The sequence below is a fragment of the Lontra canadensis genome, unplaced genomic scaffold, assembly GCF_010015895.1.
Source record: "Lontra canadensis isolate GAN:19392208 unplaced genomic scaffold, GSC_riverotter_1.0 scaffold442, whole genome shotgun sequence".
Lineage (NCBI taxonomy): Eukaryota > Metazoa > Chordata > Mammalia > Carnivora > Mustelidae > Lontra > Lontra canadensis.
The window spans coordinates 44084-60536 of NW_022631435.1; the positions used below are offsets into that span (position 1 = coordinate 44084).

The 16453-nt window shown below is 51.7% G+C and overlaps 1 protein-coding gene across 2 annotated transcripts in view; it reads left to right on the top strand.

Moving 5' to 3' along the window:
- The window catches only part of LOC116863001 (rhomboid-related protein 3), a 46274-nt gene that overhangs the window by 18570 nt on the left and 11251 nt on the right, over positions 1-16453 (top strand). For both annotated transcript variants that reach the window (XM_032850471.1, XM_032850472.1), the window contains 4 exons: positions 1368-1592; positions 5855-6003; positions 9354-9466; positions 15506-15606. In XM_032850471.1, the coding sequence (XP_032706362.1) occupies positions 1368-1592; positions 5855-6003; positions 9354-9466; positions 15506-15606 (588 nt within the window). The remainder of the gene's footprint in view (positions 1-1367; positions 1593-5854; positions 6004-9353; positions 9467-15505; positions 15607-16453) is intronic.

Sequence of the window (16453 nt, forward strand, 5' to 3'; positions counted from 1 at the left end):
AAGGCCTGCCAGTGTTTCTAGAACGCCTTCTGCACCACCAAGAACCAGATCCGAGCTTTGTAGGCATGGAGAGGATGAGTAGGGATCAATGGAAGGGGTTCATCTGGGAAGGCCTACTGGAGGGGCCGAGCCTTTAGCCAGATTTTGAAGGTGAAAGACTATAGAAACGAGGAAAAAAGAAAGGGGCCTGAAGACAGAGGCTGATTCCAGCTGGCCTGCTCTGAACACAGGCCCTCTCTAGTGACTCCCTCCCAATACAGCTTCATACCCCTGTGCCTTGGTCTGGCCTAGTTCATCCGGCCAGCCCTCTCTGGGCTTCTGTCATTAGGTTTAGCCAAATGTCCCCTGCTAAGGCCACAGCCCCAGGATTATGTTGATAGTCTCCACCTTAGCTCCCCAGGCAGCCCTGTGGCTCTGGGGCTGGGAGAGCTCTGTCTCCCCATAAGAAGGGTCTAGAGCATGGTCGTAGAGGGCAGGTGTGAGGCGACAGAGGTCCTGGGAGGCTGGAAGGCAGCAGGACTGGCCACTTGGTCTCTGGGAGTTAGGATGGCCACAGAGTGAGGCATCCAGGACTCCAGTGCGGATTCATCATGGCAGCTTTAGGCTGTTGGGGGTAGGACCGGTCCACAGACAAGGTTCTAGAACCAGTTCCCACACTTGCCAGGCATTACAGGCCCCTTAAAAGGCCCTCGGGAGTGATGGCCTCCCACAAGCACAGCTTTGGGATCTAGTTCTAGAGACCTCTCTACAAACTCGCCCATCTAACCAAGGTCTGCTCACCTCTTCCCAAGGGAGGATGTCCTTCCGTTCTCACTCAGTTACCACCTCCTCCAGGAAGCCCTCCCTGATCACCACCACAGGACCCTGCTGGGCTTCCGCCTGCTTGCTCCCTCAGCAGCCTTCACTGGGAACCATGATTGCTGCTTGCTTACTTGTCTTGAGGGTGCATCCCTTGTGTCTGACAACGTGCTGACACTTAGTCGTTGCCCCATAAGTTGTGATGGACGCTGATGGATAGGTGCGTGGAGAGAAGGAACGTCGAACATGACTATAGGTTCTGGAGCCTTACTGGGTTTGAATGCGGTGGATTCTTAAAACTCCGTGATTTCGTAGAATGGGGTTATTCCTAGTCCTCGTCTAACAGGTAGGCTAGTTAAGACTCTCCAGTGAGCCCAGCACACGGGAAGAGCTTAGAACCATCTCGGCCGTAGAAGAGCTCGGTGAATACTGTTTCTTGCTGTTACAGAAGACGGGGGAAGGCAGGATGAGGCCTAGTAGGCCCAAGGAATGTGCTGGCCAAGGAAGTGGCTCAGGGCTCCGCTGAGACCTCCATTCTGACCCTTTGCCCCACCGTGTGTCCCGCACAGATGAGCAACAAGCGGTCCAACAGCTTCCGCCAGGCCATTCTGCAGGGGAACCGCAGGCTCTGCAGCAAAGCTCTCCTGGAGGAGAAGGGGCTGAACCTCTCCCAGCGGCTGATCCGCCACGTGGCCTACGAGACCCTGCCCCGGGAGATAGACCGGAAGTGGTACTACGACAGTTACACCTGCTGCCCCCCGCCCTGGTTCATGATCACCGTCACATTGCTGGAGGCAAGGACTTGGACGGGGGAGGTGGGAGGGGGGAGGGCGCTGCTCAGCCTTGGCCTGAAGTGGGGGGCGGGAGGGGGGGCAGGAGGCTCTTGGAGACGGGGGGGGGGGGGGGGGGGGGGAAGGGCGGCATCTTCTCCCAGTGGCTGAGGATCCATAGTCAGCCAGGCCCCATGACAGTGCCTGCAAGTGTGGGCTCCAAGCCTTGGACCACAAGGACATCCCGAAGATTATTACCAAGCGAGCCTCCCCACAGCAAAACCCCCATATTTCCACCTCTACCTTAAGCGAGGCAACACAGGCTGTGTAATAAGTTTGTTGAATTGGGGGTAGTTAGCCAGGCTAAGTCCTTAAAAACCAAGTTATGTTAGTTCCTCCCTGAGTGGGTAACGCAGCCAAGTTCTTTGCTCCCCCGGGACTCCATCTCCCAGCTGTAAAGTAGGGGTGACCAGACGTGCCCTTCTCCCATAGGACTCCTCTGTCTTGAGCCAGAGTGGCTGGTGGTGCCTTCGGAACCCAAAAACATTACAAATGCACATGGGAGGGGTTGTTTAGGAACAGGTAGATGTGGGCTTCACATATTTTGAAAGAACATTCTCCCCTCAGGGAATCATCTATACCTATTGTTATTCTAAATGTCTTCTGCTTATGCAGCAGAATCTGAACAGAGGACTTTCTGAATCAGTGCCCAAGTGTGAGAAACTGAATTCTTCTTGGCTGTTCAGCCTAGAACCCTGTGGTTCCCCAGCCCCAGGTCCTGAACGGCGTGCTGTAGCCTGCAAGGGTTTCTCTTCCAGAGCCATGGGCTTAATTACCACCCCCCCAACGCATATGTTCTTGTAAAGTCGATGCCGAATGCGGATCCTTAAGCCCCGTGGCATCCTCCTTCTTTTTTCCTAAATCAGACTAGTTGGTCTGTATCCCCGCGCGCCTCCGTTTGTTGTTATGGCTTCACTGGAGTCCATGTTGAAGATGCGATTTTTCTGAGATATTCTTGGAATCGTTCTCCAAATGCTTTCTGTGTTGGTCTATTTATTAAGTTCTATTTGAGGACCAATAATAATGAGCTGCCTCGGGAGCTGCATTTGCTGCCAGGCCACCCGCATTGTGAAAGATGGACAGAGCGGTTCCCCTGGAGAACCCAGGGGAGTCCTGCTGGGGGGCCCAAACCCCACACTAATTATAGCTTCATTTGCTGCGTATGTGAGGGGCACCCCCGGCTGGCTCTCCGTGTGCTTTACCCCATTCAAACCTCACAACCACCCTGGAAGGGTAGGCGTTGGCATCCCTGTTTCCAGATGAGGAGACCAAGGACCAGAGATTTCAAATAACTTATTCAAGGTCATCCAGAGAGGCCAGATTGAGTGTCCAGATTGGTTTCAAATTTCCAGAAATTTCAGCCATGTAAATTCAAACCACCCATCTGGAAGATAATATGGAAATAACTATTTCCAAGTACTTGTACTAAAGCCCAACGCTTTTGTTTTACATGCAGTTCTAGGAACTTGGTTTTCTGGTTCCATAACAGAGGCTGGAAGGGACACAGTAGGAAGTTACTAGAAGGGGCTCACGACTAGCCAGCAGCAGGGAGTAAGAACCTGGTTAATAACCTGCTGACAACCTGGCAATACAGGAGAGAACGAAAAATGTATCAGCAGACCTGAGTCTTAAAGAAACAGGAATCTGGGTCCGTTGACTATAGGAGTGAAAAACCCCATGCGTTGCTGGAGAAGACTTCACTCCCACAGCCCACATTAATACCTGAGACGGCTTTAGAGGAGCATGCAGACCCTGTGAGGAGGAACACAGGGACATGGATGATGCATTTTGTCTTATTTTACTACTTTTGTTTGTTTTTTTTTTTCCGATTTTATGTATTTATTTGACAGAGGGAACACAAGCGGGGAGTGGGAGAGGGAGAAGCAGGCTTTCCACTGAGCAGGGAGCCCGATGCAGGGCTCCATCCCAGGACCCCAGATCCATGACCCGAGGCGAAGGCAGATGCTTAATGACTGAGCCACCCAGGCGCCCCTATTGTATTATTTTTTAAAAAGTTTATTTAAGTAATCTCTACACCTGACACAGGGCTCGAACTCACAGCCTTGACATCAAGAGTCATGTGTTCTTCCAACTGAGACAGGCCCCCCTGAATGATGCAAGTTATTTTTAAATTTTTATTTTGTTTATTTATTTATTTTAAATTAAATTTTATTTTTTTCCTCAGTGTTCCAAAATTCATTGTTTATGCATCACACCCAGTGCTCCATGCAATACGTGCGCTCCTTAATACCCACCACCAGGCTCACCCAACCCCCCCCCACACCCCTCCCCTCCAAAACCCTCAGTTTGTTTCTCAGATTTATTTTTATTTTTTAAGATTTTATTTATTTGGTTGGGAGAGAGAGAATAGGGGAAGAGGCAGAGGGGGAGAAAGAGAGAACCCCAAGCAGACTCCAGACTGAGCGCAGAGCCCAATGCCGGCCTCGATCTCACGACCCTGAGACCATGACCGGAGCTGAAATCAAGAGTTGGCTGCTTAAGTGACTGAGCCACTGAGGTGCTCCCAAATGATGCATTTTAGAAAAGAAATAAATACACTTATAGGGGTAAACAAGGATGCCTCAGTCACCTGCCGAATCAGTTCATGTGGAGCGTTGGTGACGAGGCAGAGAGACGGGAACCCTGGGGCACTGTGGGTGGGAATGCAAAATGGTGCAGCCATTACTGGAAACAGTGTGGAGGTTCCTCAGAAAATTACACAGAACCATTATGTGAGCCATCAACTTCCCTTCTGGGTAGATACCCCCAAAAAAATCAAAAGCAGGGACACAGAGAGATACTGGTATGCCCATGTCCATGGCAGCATTATTTGTAATAGCTAAAATGTGGAAGCAACCCAGATGTCGAATGAATGGATAAATGGGTGACAGACTGTGGAATGGAATCCAGTGGGATACTATTCAGCCTTAAAAAAGGAAGGAATTCGGACACATGCTGTAACAGGAGTGGACCTTGAAGACATGATGCTAAATGGAGTAAGCCAGCCATGAAAAGACGGCTCCTGGATGCGTCCTTTTAGATGGGGTGCCCAGGGGAGTCAAGTTCATAGAGATAGGAAGGAGAATGGCGGTTGCCAGGGCTGGGGGAAAGGGGAGTGGGGAGTTGGCGTGTAACGGAGACAGAATTTCAGTTTTATAAGATGAGGAGACTCCCATGGCTGGTGGCAGCGACAGTTGTGCAACATGTGTAAATATATTGAATGCCACTGCGCTGTACACTTAAAACTGATGAAGATGGCAAATTTTATCTTATGTGTATTTTTGCCACAGTTTAAAAAAACTACTTATGTGGAATTTCCTCCTCCCACAGATGGGTACATAAGTTATTACTGCAATTAGATTTTTGTGGGTTTTTTTTTAAGATTTTATTTATTTGGGGATCCTGGGTGGCTCAGTCATTGAGCACCTGCCTTTGGCTCAGGTCATGTTCCCGGGGTCCTGGGATTGAGTCCCATGTCCAGTTCCCTGCTCAGCGGGAAGCCTGCTTCTCCCTCTCCCACTCCCCCTGCTTGTGTTCCCTCTCTGGCTGTCTCTCTCTCTCTCTGTCAAATAAATAAATAAAATATTTTTTAAAAGGTATTTATTTATTTGAGAGCAAGGGAGAGCAAAGACAGAGAATCTGAGGCAGACTCCCCGCTGAGCACAGAGCCTGACATGGGGCCCAATCCCATACCATGAGACCATGACCTGAGCTGAAACCAAGAGTCTGATGCTCAACTGACTGAGCCACCCCGGCGCCCCCCAGCAGTTAGTTTAAATCCCTCTGAACCCTTCCTCGCTAGCACCAAGGAGGTGTGGGCGGAGCCCATGGGACCATGTTGTGACCATTTAATACAAAATAATCAAACAGAGGGGCACCTGGGTGGCTCAGTCAGTTAAGTGCCTGCATTGGCTCAGGTCATGATCCTGGGGTCCTGGGATCAAGCCCCACATCGGGCTCAGCAGGAATACTGCTTCTGCCTCTGCCTTTACCAGCTTGTGCTCTCTGTCAAATAAATAAATAAAATCTTAAAAAAAAAAATAAAGAGAAGTGGAGGGGAGAGGTGGTAGAAAGGGAGGCTGGGTCCTGGCCGTGTGGGTGTCCCTCATCCTCAGAGGAGGAAAGGGGCCAACTGCTGGTAGGAATCCTGAGTGTTAGCGCCAGAGGGGCAGGTGGGCTGCCTTTCGTGTAGTGACAGGCCCTCGCCATCCTGTGTTTTCATCCAGGTTGCCTTTTTCCTCTACAACGGAGTGTCGCTGGATCAGTTCGTGCTGCAGGTGACCCATCCGCGATACCTGAAGAACTCACTGGTTTACCACCCGCAGCTCCGCGCGCAGGCCTGGCGCTACCTGACCTACATCTTCATGCACGCGGGGTGAGTGCCTGCCTTGTTTTGCCCTTGTCAGCGTCCCTGTGGGAAAGTAGGAGGGGCAGAGAGCCTGGACTCAAACACGTGTTTTCGTTTATTTTTGTCTTCCTGGACTCAGCACTTGAGGTAGCTCCTTGAAACTTACCTAATACCAAAACAGAGGAGTTACTTATTGACAGAGTTTGGGAAAGGGGAAATAGATGGATGACGCTCAGTTTAAGCCCATGGTGAGAGCAGCATAAATGTAGGTTCTACATTTGTTCTGAGCTTCCTAGCAGCCAAGGCAAAAAGGGAAGTGCAGTTAGCAACCGAGTCCGTTGTCTGCAGACTCTGTGTGGTATGTGTGTGTGTGTGTGTGTGTCTCTCTCTGCCTGTGTGCCTCCATAAGTGAAATGAAGGACAGATTTCTTGAGAGCGCCTTTCTCTCAAGGTGGTCTCCATAGTTGATGAGAGTCTTTTTGAGGAATTCTAGAAATACTGGTAGTTTCTGTTGACATATCTGTGGCCTCTTTGGGGGCTGGCATACAGTCAGTTCTCATGGGTGCCTATGAGAAGGATCTACTGTATGGCCCTATGAGAAGGATCTACTGTCTGGCCAGGTGGCCACCTGGGTCCCAGGCCCCTGAAGAACACAGTCTTGGCTGGAGACTGTTTTTGCACCGTAAAAGCGCTGAAGTGGGAAAGCAGAGTCCCCAGACCTTTGTGGTGTCTTCTACAGCCTCTCCAGAGAGAAGCAAAAGGGCTCACCGTTCACCTGGGAAAAGCTCTGGGGGTACCTGTCCCTGGGGTTGGAAATGGGAAGAGGATCACTCTCGTCTCTGTGGCTCCATCATTCCCATTCCCTAGCAGAAAGACCCACAATGGCCAAGAGGGAGCCACGCTGTGAGCCTCCCCTCTTGCCAAGTTTCCAAAACAGCACAGGTGTCAAGCCCCAGTTGAGGGGTTTTGGGGTGAGGAGGGATGTCAGTGGTTAGCGGTGGATATTTCCACTCCGAGCTGGGAGAGGGGATGATCCATGCAGGCTGATGCTTTGCCTACCGTGTCCCGGCTTTGCTGTCACAGGACCGAGGAGCAGAAGGAGGGAGGTTCATCTGGCATTGGCCTTCTTGTGAACCAAGGAATTGGCTTGGGGGGGGGGGGGGCTTCCCTGACCAGGCTTCCCAGCCTCTACTGCCCATGGGATGGAACTGCCTGTCTTGTTTCCAGAACGGCCCTCTGGCCTTCCCTGAGCCTTTGCGGTGAGGAAGAAGCAGGCAGAAGACCTCCAAAGCCTCCTTGGCTATCCCCTGCCTCTGGGAGACAAAAGCCTAGAGGCCAAAGTGGACAGAGCACAGAGGCTCTTAGCTGAGGCCCAAAGAGGTGGCCTTTTTTCTGGCTGGTGCTTCTGCTGGGGCAGTGCCTGCCTAGGGGAGCCCTGGGAGGAGTCTCCTGGTGTGTGATTTTGAGGGGGTCCTCTTGGATGGTGCTGCAGCTGACGGGAGGTAGGGATGGTTGGCCGGCATGTGCGGCGAGCCCAGCAAGGTGACCTGTGATCGGGGAGGAGGACACACTCTGGACTGGTGAATCCAGAAATCAGTGTGGTAGAGGGGAAGGAGTTCAGCTTGGGAGGCAGGAGCTCTGGATTCCTCTCACCTGGCATCTCCTTGTCTCCGGCTCTCGTCTGTGAACCAAGGACTGGGTCTGATGCTACCACCTGGCTCCTTTCCAGTGCATTTGTCTGATGCTTCTAACCATTTGGCGGGCGCAGTCGGTATACTAGAAGACTCCAGGCACAGTGGGAGTTTTGGACAGAGCCCCATCTGTCTGAGCTACCTTGCAGGCGCTCTCCTGGGCAGGCAGGGGCCCACGTGGACCCGAGTGGCACAGCATTTGACCCCTGCAGACCAGGACTGGGGCTGTGACCCAGGCCAGGGTTGTCCCATGGTGAGCTCTGTTACCCTATAGCTTGACCATGCGGATGCTGTGGGCGCAGTTTAAATTAAATGAGATAATGGATGTTGAAGTGTTCGGTAAACTTAAAAGCACATATGTGATGTATAGATAGTAATGTTACAGTTTTTCCTAGTAACAGGTGCACTCAACTAGATACCATTTAGCAACAAGAGCTGGTCACAGGTGTATGATAGCATAAAAAGGGAAGTATTCCCAGAATAAGAAAAGCCAGCCCTGGGGGGCCTTGGTGGCCCAGTTGTTAAGCATCTGTCTTCCGCTCAGGTCACGATCCCAGTGTCCTGGGTTCAAGCCCCTGCATCCGGCTCCCTGCTCAGTAGGGAGCCTGCATCTCCCTCTCCACCTGCCCCCCTGCTTGTGTTCCCTTACTCACTGTCTCTGTCAAATAAACAAATAAAATCTTAAAAAAAAAAAAGAAAGAAAGAAAGAAAGAAAAGCCAGCCCTGGGCTTTTGGGAGTAGGATGGGTCCCTTCTCACACCAAGAGGGGGAAGCTTCCCCTATGAGATCTTAAGGGATAATTTTGAATTATTAATTTCTAGGGACACCTGGGTGGCTCAGTCGGTTAAACGGCTGCCTTCAAATCAGGTCATGATCCCAGGGTCCTGGGATGGAGCCCTGCATTGGGCTTGCTTCTCCCTCCTGCTCCCCTGCTTGTGCTCGCTCCCTCTCTTTCTCTCTCTGTCAAATAAATAAATAAAATCTTTTAAAAAAGAATTAAATTCTAAGAGATATCACTAATGCTTACATTTGTTCTGAAAACGTCTTTTTTTTTTTTTTAAGACTTTATTTGAGAGAGAACACAGGCAGGGGGAGGGGCAAAGGGAGAGAGATAAGCAGACTCCTTGCTGAGCAGGGAGCCGGATACGGGGCTCGATCCCAGGACCCTGGGATCATGACCTGAGCTGAAGGCAGACCTTAATCCACTGAGCCATCCAGGCGCCCCTGAAAACATCTTTCTCTTTAAATACCAGTATCTCTTACATATATACCAGTGAGTCAGGGCAGCCTTGTGGCCTGGGGAATGGAGCAGATTCTGCACATCAGGGACCTGGGCTGTGTGACTTGAAGCCAGGCAGTGCACCTCTCTGAGCCTTGACTTCTCATGTGTCAACCAAGGGATTTGCTGGATCTTCCCCATGGTTAGCCCCCTGCTACACTGTGGCAGGTGCACACACTGCCAAGCACTGTCGAGGCCCTGCACCGTTCCTGTCCCAGGCAGTCGGCAAGGTGTGATCTTTCTAAGATGGACCGTCTGCTCTGTAATTCCTGCCCCTGCCCACCGCAACCCAGACCATGAGCTCCTCAAAGCAGGCATAACTCATTGCTGGATTCCCTGCGTCTCGGCATACAGTGTTTGTTGAATGAATGAATGAATGAATGATGGAGTGTGGTCTTTCTATATAGGATAGAACACCTGGGACTCAACGTGGTGCTGCAGCTCCTCGTGGGGGTGCCCTTGGAGATGGTGCACGGAGCAACCCGTATTGGGCTTGTCTACGTGGCTGGTGTTGTGGCAGGTAAGCAGGTGGGCCACGAATCCACAGGGGTAAACTTCCCCAAGGTAGTGAGGAGACCCCATGGCCTTGGGCGAGTCCCAGGCTTCCAGGGACACCAGACCCCATCCCCAAGGCTCCTAATCATGAGGGTTGTCCTCCAGACCAATCTCCCTACCATCCGGGGGGCTGGAAAGGGGACTGCTGTCCACAGGGAGAGGCATGGGATGGCAAGGGGAGGAGACTTTCCATCTTTATGCTGCCATGTTGAAGCTGTGTGAGCTCGGGGAAATTCCTTAACCTCTCTTGGCCCCGTTAGAGGTTTTAGGAAGGAACTAATCAGATTTGCCTGGAGGGCATTAGGAGGTCAAAGGGAGGGGACAAAGTGGAATACGAGGGGCTGTGTCAACCCTGCGGGGCACAGTGAGATTCCTGCAGGGACTCCAAAGTGTAGGCAGAGAGCCAGGTCCCTCCTCAGCCAGGCCGGCCCCTGTGCTCTTGCTTGACCCACTGCTGACAGGAAACAGTCTGGCCTGAGAGGTGGTGAGCACCCATGCCAGCTGAAGTAGATTGGGGCCCCACTGATCCTGCTCAGGTGGTGGAGGACCATGACCTTGAGGATAGCTGGGGAGGGGGGGACCGCAGCCAGCAGGACTCCCCCTCTCCCTCGCTGGTGGAGGTGAGGCGGGCTGGGGTGAGCTGGGGAGAGCAGACTGCATTTCTGCTGGGAAAGTCTGCACCAACCGGGTTTTCTTTTTTTTTTTTTAAAGATTTTATTTATTTATTTGACAGACAGAGATCACAAGTAGACAGAGAGGCAGGCAGAGAGAGAGAGGGAAGCAGGCTCCCTGCTGAGCAGAGAGCCCGATGTGGGACTCGATCCCAGGACCCTGAGATCATGACCTGAGCCGAAGGCAGCGGCTTAACCCACTGAGCCACCCAGGCGCCCCATCCAACCGGGTTTTCAACAGAGGGATCTCCCTCGTGATGTTTCCAACTTTATAGCTGGCTTTTTTTTTTTTTTAATACAAGGTTTGCCGCCTCAGCTCTTCCCCTTGACAGCTGTGCCCAAGGGAGCTTTGTGTGTATGTTTAAGTAAGATCTTAATCCTTTCTGAGTGGCATTAAAGTTGTCATCAGGAGAGCAGGGCACCGCTGACCTTGTAAACAACGGGCAAACAGGGACCCTGGGAGTAACTGATCTAGCTTCAAGAACCGGGGAGGGAAGGGTCCCACCCCCCCCCCCCCCCCCCCCCCCCCCCCCCCGAGGGCGGTCTGCTAGTTCAGAAACCCTCAGCATGGAAGATGGGCCACACAGAATCTTTTTTTCTCTTTGTGCGGAGGGTTAAAAACTTGACCACCTTGGACAGCACCCCCCACGGGCTTCTCCCGGCATCCTGTACCTTCCCCATCCTTGAACAAAAGGTTCTGTGAGGAGCTCTGTGTGCCAGACTTACTCAGCCACCCACGCGCCCCCCCCTTTCCCCCAAGTCTTGACATCTGGAGATTTACAGCCACGTATCCTCCACCTAGATACCCAGAGACCCAGATGGTTAATAGCGAGGAACAGGAAAGATACTTATAAGGTTTGCAGTTAGTAGTCAATTGGATGGGAGTGCAATAACCCAGAAGACAGAAACCAGATTCGAGATGACTGAGGCCTCACCCAAACCAGATGATACACAGCAGGTAGGCCACGCTGGTGACACTGGCCAGGGACACCAGTGCAGAAGGGGATGGTGCACCAACAGAAAGGGACTTGCCAGCTAACCAGCCGGATGTGGGGCTGTATCATGCAGCATGTAACGTCTACGATTCTGTCTGAGGCATTGACTCAGAGAGGGTACTCTGGTCACCATATATCGTGTCATCAATAGCCAGGACCAAGCTGGCAGATCTGCCTGCACCCCTTCTTCCCTCTCTACCCTGTGTGCATCCCGAGTCCGCAAGTGGGGCCCACTCACAGACAGCCAGATCCTGACTGGATACCAGGTGGTTAGGAAGGGCCTGCCTTCCTAAGGCACACACGAGCACTTTCCAGTTGTCACAGGTTACAGAACCTGTGTGTTAGGGTGCCTCAGTGACTTGCTCAAGGAGACTCAGTTGTATGGGGTGGGGCTGGGCCCAGAGCCAGGCCACCTGCCCCCAAAGGCTGCGCTTCAAACCACTACCCTGTGCAATGAGAACCAAAAGGAAGGCCTTTTCCTTTTGTGTAGATAATTTATTGTCAGAAACTCAGGGAGGTCTTTTTTTTTTTTTTAAGATTTTATTTATTTATTTGACAGACAGAGATCACAAATAGGCAGAGAGGCAGGCAGGGAGAGAGAGAAAGAAGCAGGCTCCCTGCTGAGCAGAGAGACTGATGCGGGGCCTGATCCCAGGACCCTGGGATCATGACCTGGACCAAAGGCAGAGGCTTTAACCCACTGAGCCACCCCGCCGCCCCCAGGGAGGTCTTAATAGACATCAGGCGCCCCCCATTTAGTTCCTGCCCGGTGGAAATGTTCCAAAGGCAAGGCCATCACAGTTTGTAGCAATGGCCGCTGACCTCTGCCAGGTGCGTCTGGTACTCTGCCTGCGATAGAGGGTTCTTGTACCTTATGTTGAGTATTCACCAAGTCTTATGAGGTGGGTCCTGTCACCCCCATTTCATAGGTGGTCCAGAGAGGTGAAATGACTTGTTCAATTTTCTCAGAAGGACTAAGAAGTACTAGAAGCAAGTGGAGACCCTTCCTCTGCTCCATGCTTCTAACCAGTGCTTGAGGCCAGTGCATCTCTCGCTTCTAGCTGACAATTTCATGGCCATGAAAGCCAGTATTTTAAGTGCTTTGGCAAGCTTTTCTTACAGATTATCTAGATTATAAGCCATATGCGCATCCCCAGAGCCTAACACAGGGTCTAGCATACGTTAAGCAACAAATATTTGTAGAACAAATGGAAGACGGCATACATAAATAGAGTGCTTAAAGGTAGATGTTCTGCCGATTTTTATTTGGATTTTTTTTTTTGTAATGGCCAAGGGAGACATTGGAAAACACCTGCTTTAAATATTTCAGACTAAAATTAACACAGCTATGCGTGATGATACTGTCTCCAATTTATCTGCGTGCTGGTGTGGACCCAGAACTTTTTTGAGAAAGTACATAGCCCCTAGGGGCACCTGGGTGGCTCAGTGGGTTGAGCCTCTCCCTTCAGCTCGGGTCATGATCCCAGAGTCCTGGGATTAATCCCCACATCGGGCTCTCTGCTCAGCGGGGAGCCTGCTTCCCCCTCTCTCTCTCTGCCTGCCTCTCTGCCTACTTGTGATCTCTTTCAAATAAATAAATAAAATCTTAAAAAAAAAAAAAAAGGAAAGTACATAGCCCCGACTAAAGCTAGTCCTTGGGCCCGATGCTGTGCCAAGATGTGTGTCCCCCTCCAGCTTGCCATTCTGTCCCCGTCCTCTGTCCCCATGACCTCTGGGGAATTCATACTGGCCTTATGGAACTGTCCTATGGAACTGTGAGGTTAGGTTCCAAACAGCTTGTCAAGAATCCTGCTTGGCCCAGGCTTCCTGCCACCACCCACCCCCGGGGTGGCCTTTATGTCTCTGTTGACTGGCACACATGCCCCCGATTATACTTGACCTTTCCCACTCCCGAGTCCTGGGCTAATCTGCAGCCGTTTGAGGAAAATCTTTCCTCCAACCATGGAAGACCGGTGACTCCAGACTGTTACGTTCAAGATCCAAACCTCAGATCCTGGATCTCAGGCCAAGGTTCAGGTCGTTTGAATCTGTGATTTGGAAGGTCCCCTCCTGTGGGTGGCAAATCTGACTTCCCAGGCCCCACCCCCCTTCAGCCATAGGCTCCCTGGCTCCATGGGGTAGCATTGAGGGCAAAGTATCCTTTGAAAAGAGGGTTTCACAGCTCAGAAGTTAGAAAACCTTGGACCTTTTTATTTCACAGATGTGAAAACTGAAGCCCAAAGAATTCAGGGGCTGTGCCCAAGGTCACAGGACTAGCCAGCCACGCCCCCATTCCCAACTCCTGCCAGAATCCCAGGCTGACCCCTGACCCTGGGGTAGGGTGAGAGAAGGGTCAGTGTGGGGAGGCTGGACCCTGGACCGTGCAGGGTTCCCTGCGGCCTCCCTGCCTCTGGTGGCTCCCACTGCATCTGGGAGGCCGAGGGAGCAGAAGCTGGACGGGTTTAGTGGGACTTGCGAGAGGAAAGAGGCCAGCCTCAGGAGGCTGGGGCTTCCTCTGTCCACGAGGTAAGGTAATTAATGAGCTGCTTGGGCAGCCAGCCCTCTGCAACCAATGGAGCCTTCCTTACTGTGTGGGCCTCCAGGAGAGCGTGGGAATCCTTTGTCATGCAGATCCCACTGCCTGCCTGTTGGCCATCCTGGGAATTTTTTTTTTTCTGTTATATATGGCTGACCCTTTGGCTAGGCAGTAAAAAAAAAAAAAAAGAAAGAAAGAAAGTTATCTGACAATAGATCAATACCTAATTAAAGCCAGAGGGAAGGCATGAAAGGGGAGAAGAAAGATTTATAGTTACCCTGGGAGGGGAGAAGGACTTGGGACTTCTCAGTTCATGACAGTGCTTTTTCCTGGGAGATCACATCCCTCTTGAGGCCCAGAATTTGCTGTGGGAATCTATCTCTTGCTTGAAGGATCTCAGTGAGCCCCGGAGCCTTGAGAGAAGTCCAAGGGGGCATGTCGGGGAGAGAAGGTGGGTGATGGTATGGGGGTTCACCATGCTCAGAGTGTCAGGCTCTCCGACTCCTGGGCCGGGCCCAGCCTCCTCCTAACTAGCAGACCCCCCACATCTGTAGAAACTACAGAGTTTGGCCGGTCCCTCCTGTCTCCACCCAGGCAGCAGCTAATTGGCTCTCCAGCCTGCGGGCATTTTCCAGTGGTGGTTTCTGCACACTCACCCAGGCCGGCCACCTCCCAGCTTCTGAGCCCTGGGCTCTACCTCCTGGTTATTTTTAGTCTCCCATGTCCTTCCCTGGAAGCCAAAGCATTGATCACACTTAAATGAGACCAGAACAATACATTTCCCTTCTCGTCTCTGCCCGGCTTCCCTCCCAGCACAAAAGTTTGTCATCCCCCAGACCACCTTCCTATCCCCCCAGAGGGTATGACATCATCTCTCTCTTCCCTGGGATTTTCAAGGGCATTTTTCCACCAGAGAAACCCCCACCCCCACCCCCCCAGCTCTGGAGATTCTGTTGGTCTTTTGTGATTTCACTCGATTGGAGGGAGTTTGGAGGCGATGTCAAGAAGCAGGTTTCTAGACGCCAACGTGCAGCAGAGGGAGCAATAATGGAGGAGGTTGACCTCTGTACCAGTTTGAGGAGTAGCTGCTGTCGATGCCAAGAGCACGGGCCTTGTGTCCGCAAAGCTGGACATCCTGCTTCCAGCCCTTCTCACTGAGTGGCTCTGGGCTCAGTCTCCTCAACTCTGCCGTGTGGCCACTGTCATCATCCTCCAAGGGTTAAAGCGGTCGATGTGCGTAAAGCATGTGGCCACTGTCTGATGAGTGGTGTTCATGCGTGGCAGCTGCTTCTGCTGCTTTTTCTTTATTTTTTTAAGATTTTATTTATTTATTTGAGAGAGAGAAAGCACATGTACAAGCAGGGGGAACAACAGGCAGAGAGGGAAGCAAGCTCCCTGCCGAGCAAGGAGCCTGATGCGGGGTTCGATCCCAGGACCCTGGGATCATGACCTGAGCCAAAAGCAGCCGCATAACTGTCTGAGCCACCCAGGCTCCCCTCTGCTACTATTTTATTATTGCCCAGAACCCTGAGGCGATACCAGGTGAGGCAGAGGCTGCACTGACAGACAGGTGATCGCTCCTGTCCACTGAACTCCTATAAAAGGAGAAGTCTGAATAAAATGGTTCTTTTCCCCATAAATGAGGCCTCTAGGGGGCTCCAGGACAACGTGGGATGAAGGGAAGAGGACCTGGAGACTTTCGCTCCGGGGCCTTACCCCCAAGGCTGCTGGATGCGAGGGCCTGGGGCAGGGGCAGGGAACTCACTCCAGCACCCTTAAATTCCCGATCTCTCTTGCACCAGGGTCCTTGGCGGTGTCTGTGGCTGACATGACGGCTCCAGTCGTGGGCTCCTCTGGAGGGGTGTATGCACTCGTCTCTGCCCATCTAGCTAACATCGTGATGGTGAGCACCTCCTGTCCCAGCATCCCAACATCTTGGTGTCCCCTCCGCGCCTCAGTCCCCATCTGCTCCCCAGCTCAGGCCCAGAAATGCCAGGCAGACCTGGCTGATAGCAGGGTTCACAGACACTCCTCACTTTCTGCAGGCTTATTTCAAATAGAGCCCTTCCGTATATGCTTCATGTTTTTTCCTTCTTAGCTATGAAATTACCCATTTCTCTAATTCTATCCCTTTCCCACTTGACTTTAAAAAGTGTTACAGTAGGGGCTCCTGGCTGGCTTCGTTGGTAGAACACATGACTCTTGATGTTGGGGTCATGAGTTCAAGTCCCACTTTGGGCCTGGAGTTTACTTTAAAAAAAAAAAAAAAGAAAGAAAAGGAGGCATGGAAGACTGCAACTCTTTTTTTTTTTTTTTTAAAGATTTTATTTGGGCCACCTGGGTGGCTCAGTGGGTTAAAGCCTCTGCCTTTGGCTCAGGTCATGATCCCAGCATCCTGGGATCGAGCCCCGCATCGGGCTCTCTGCTCAGCAGGGAGCCTGCTTCCCTTCCTCTCTCTCTGCCTGCCTCTCTGCCTGCTTGTGATCTCTGTCTGTCAAATAAATAAATAAAATCTTTAAAAAAAAAGATTTTATTTATATATTTGAGATAGAGCACAAGCGGGGACAAGGGACAGGGAAAGGGAGAAGCAGACTCCCCGCTGAGCTAGGAGCCTGATGTGAGGCTCGATCCCACGACCCTGAGATCATGACCTGAGCTGAAGGCAGACACTCAACTGTCTCAGCCACCCACGTGCCCTTTAATATCCAACACCTGATCTGAGCTCAGATTGTGATCTTGGGGTCATGAAT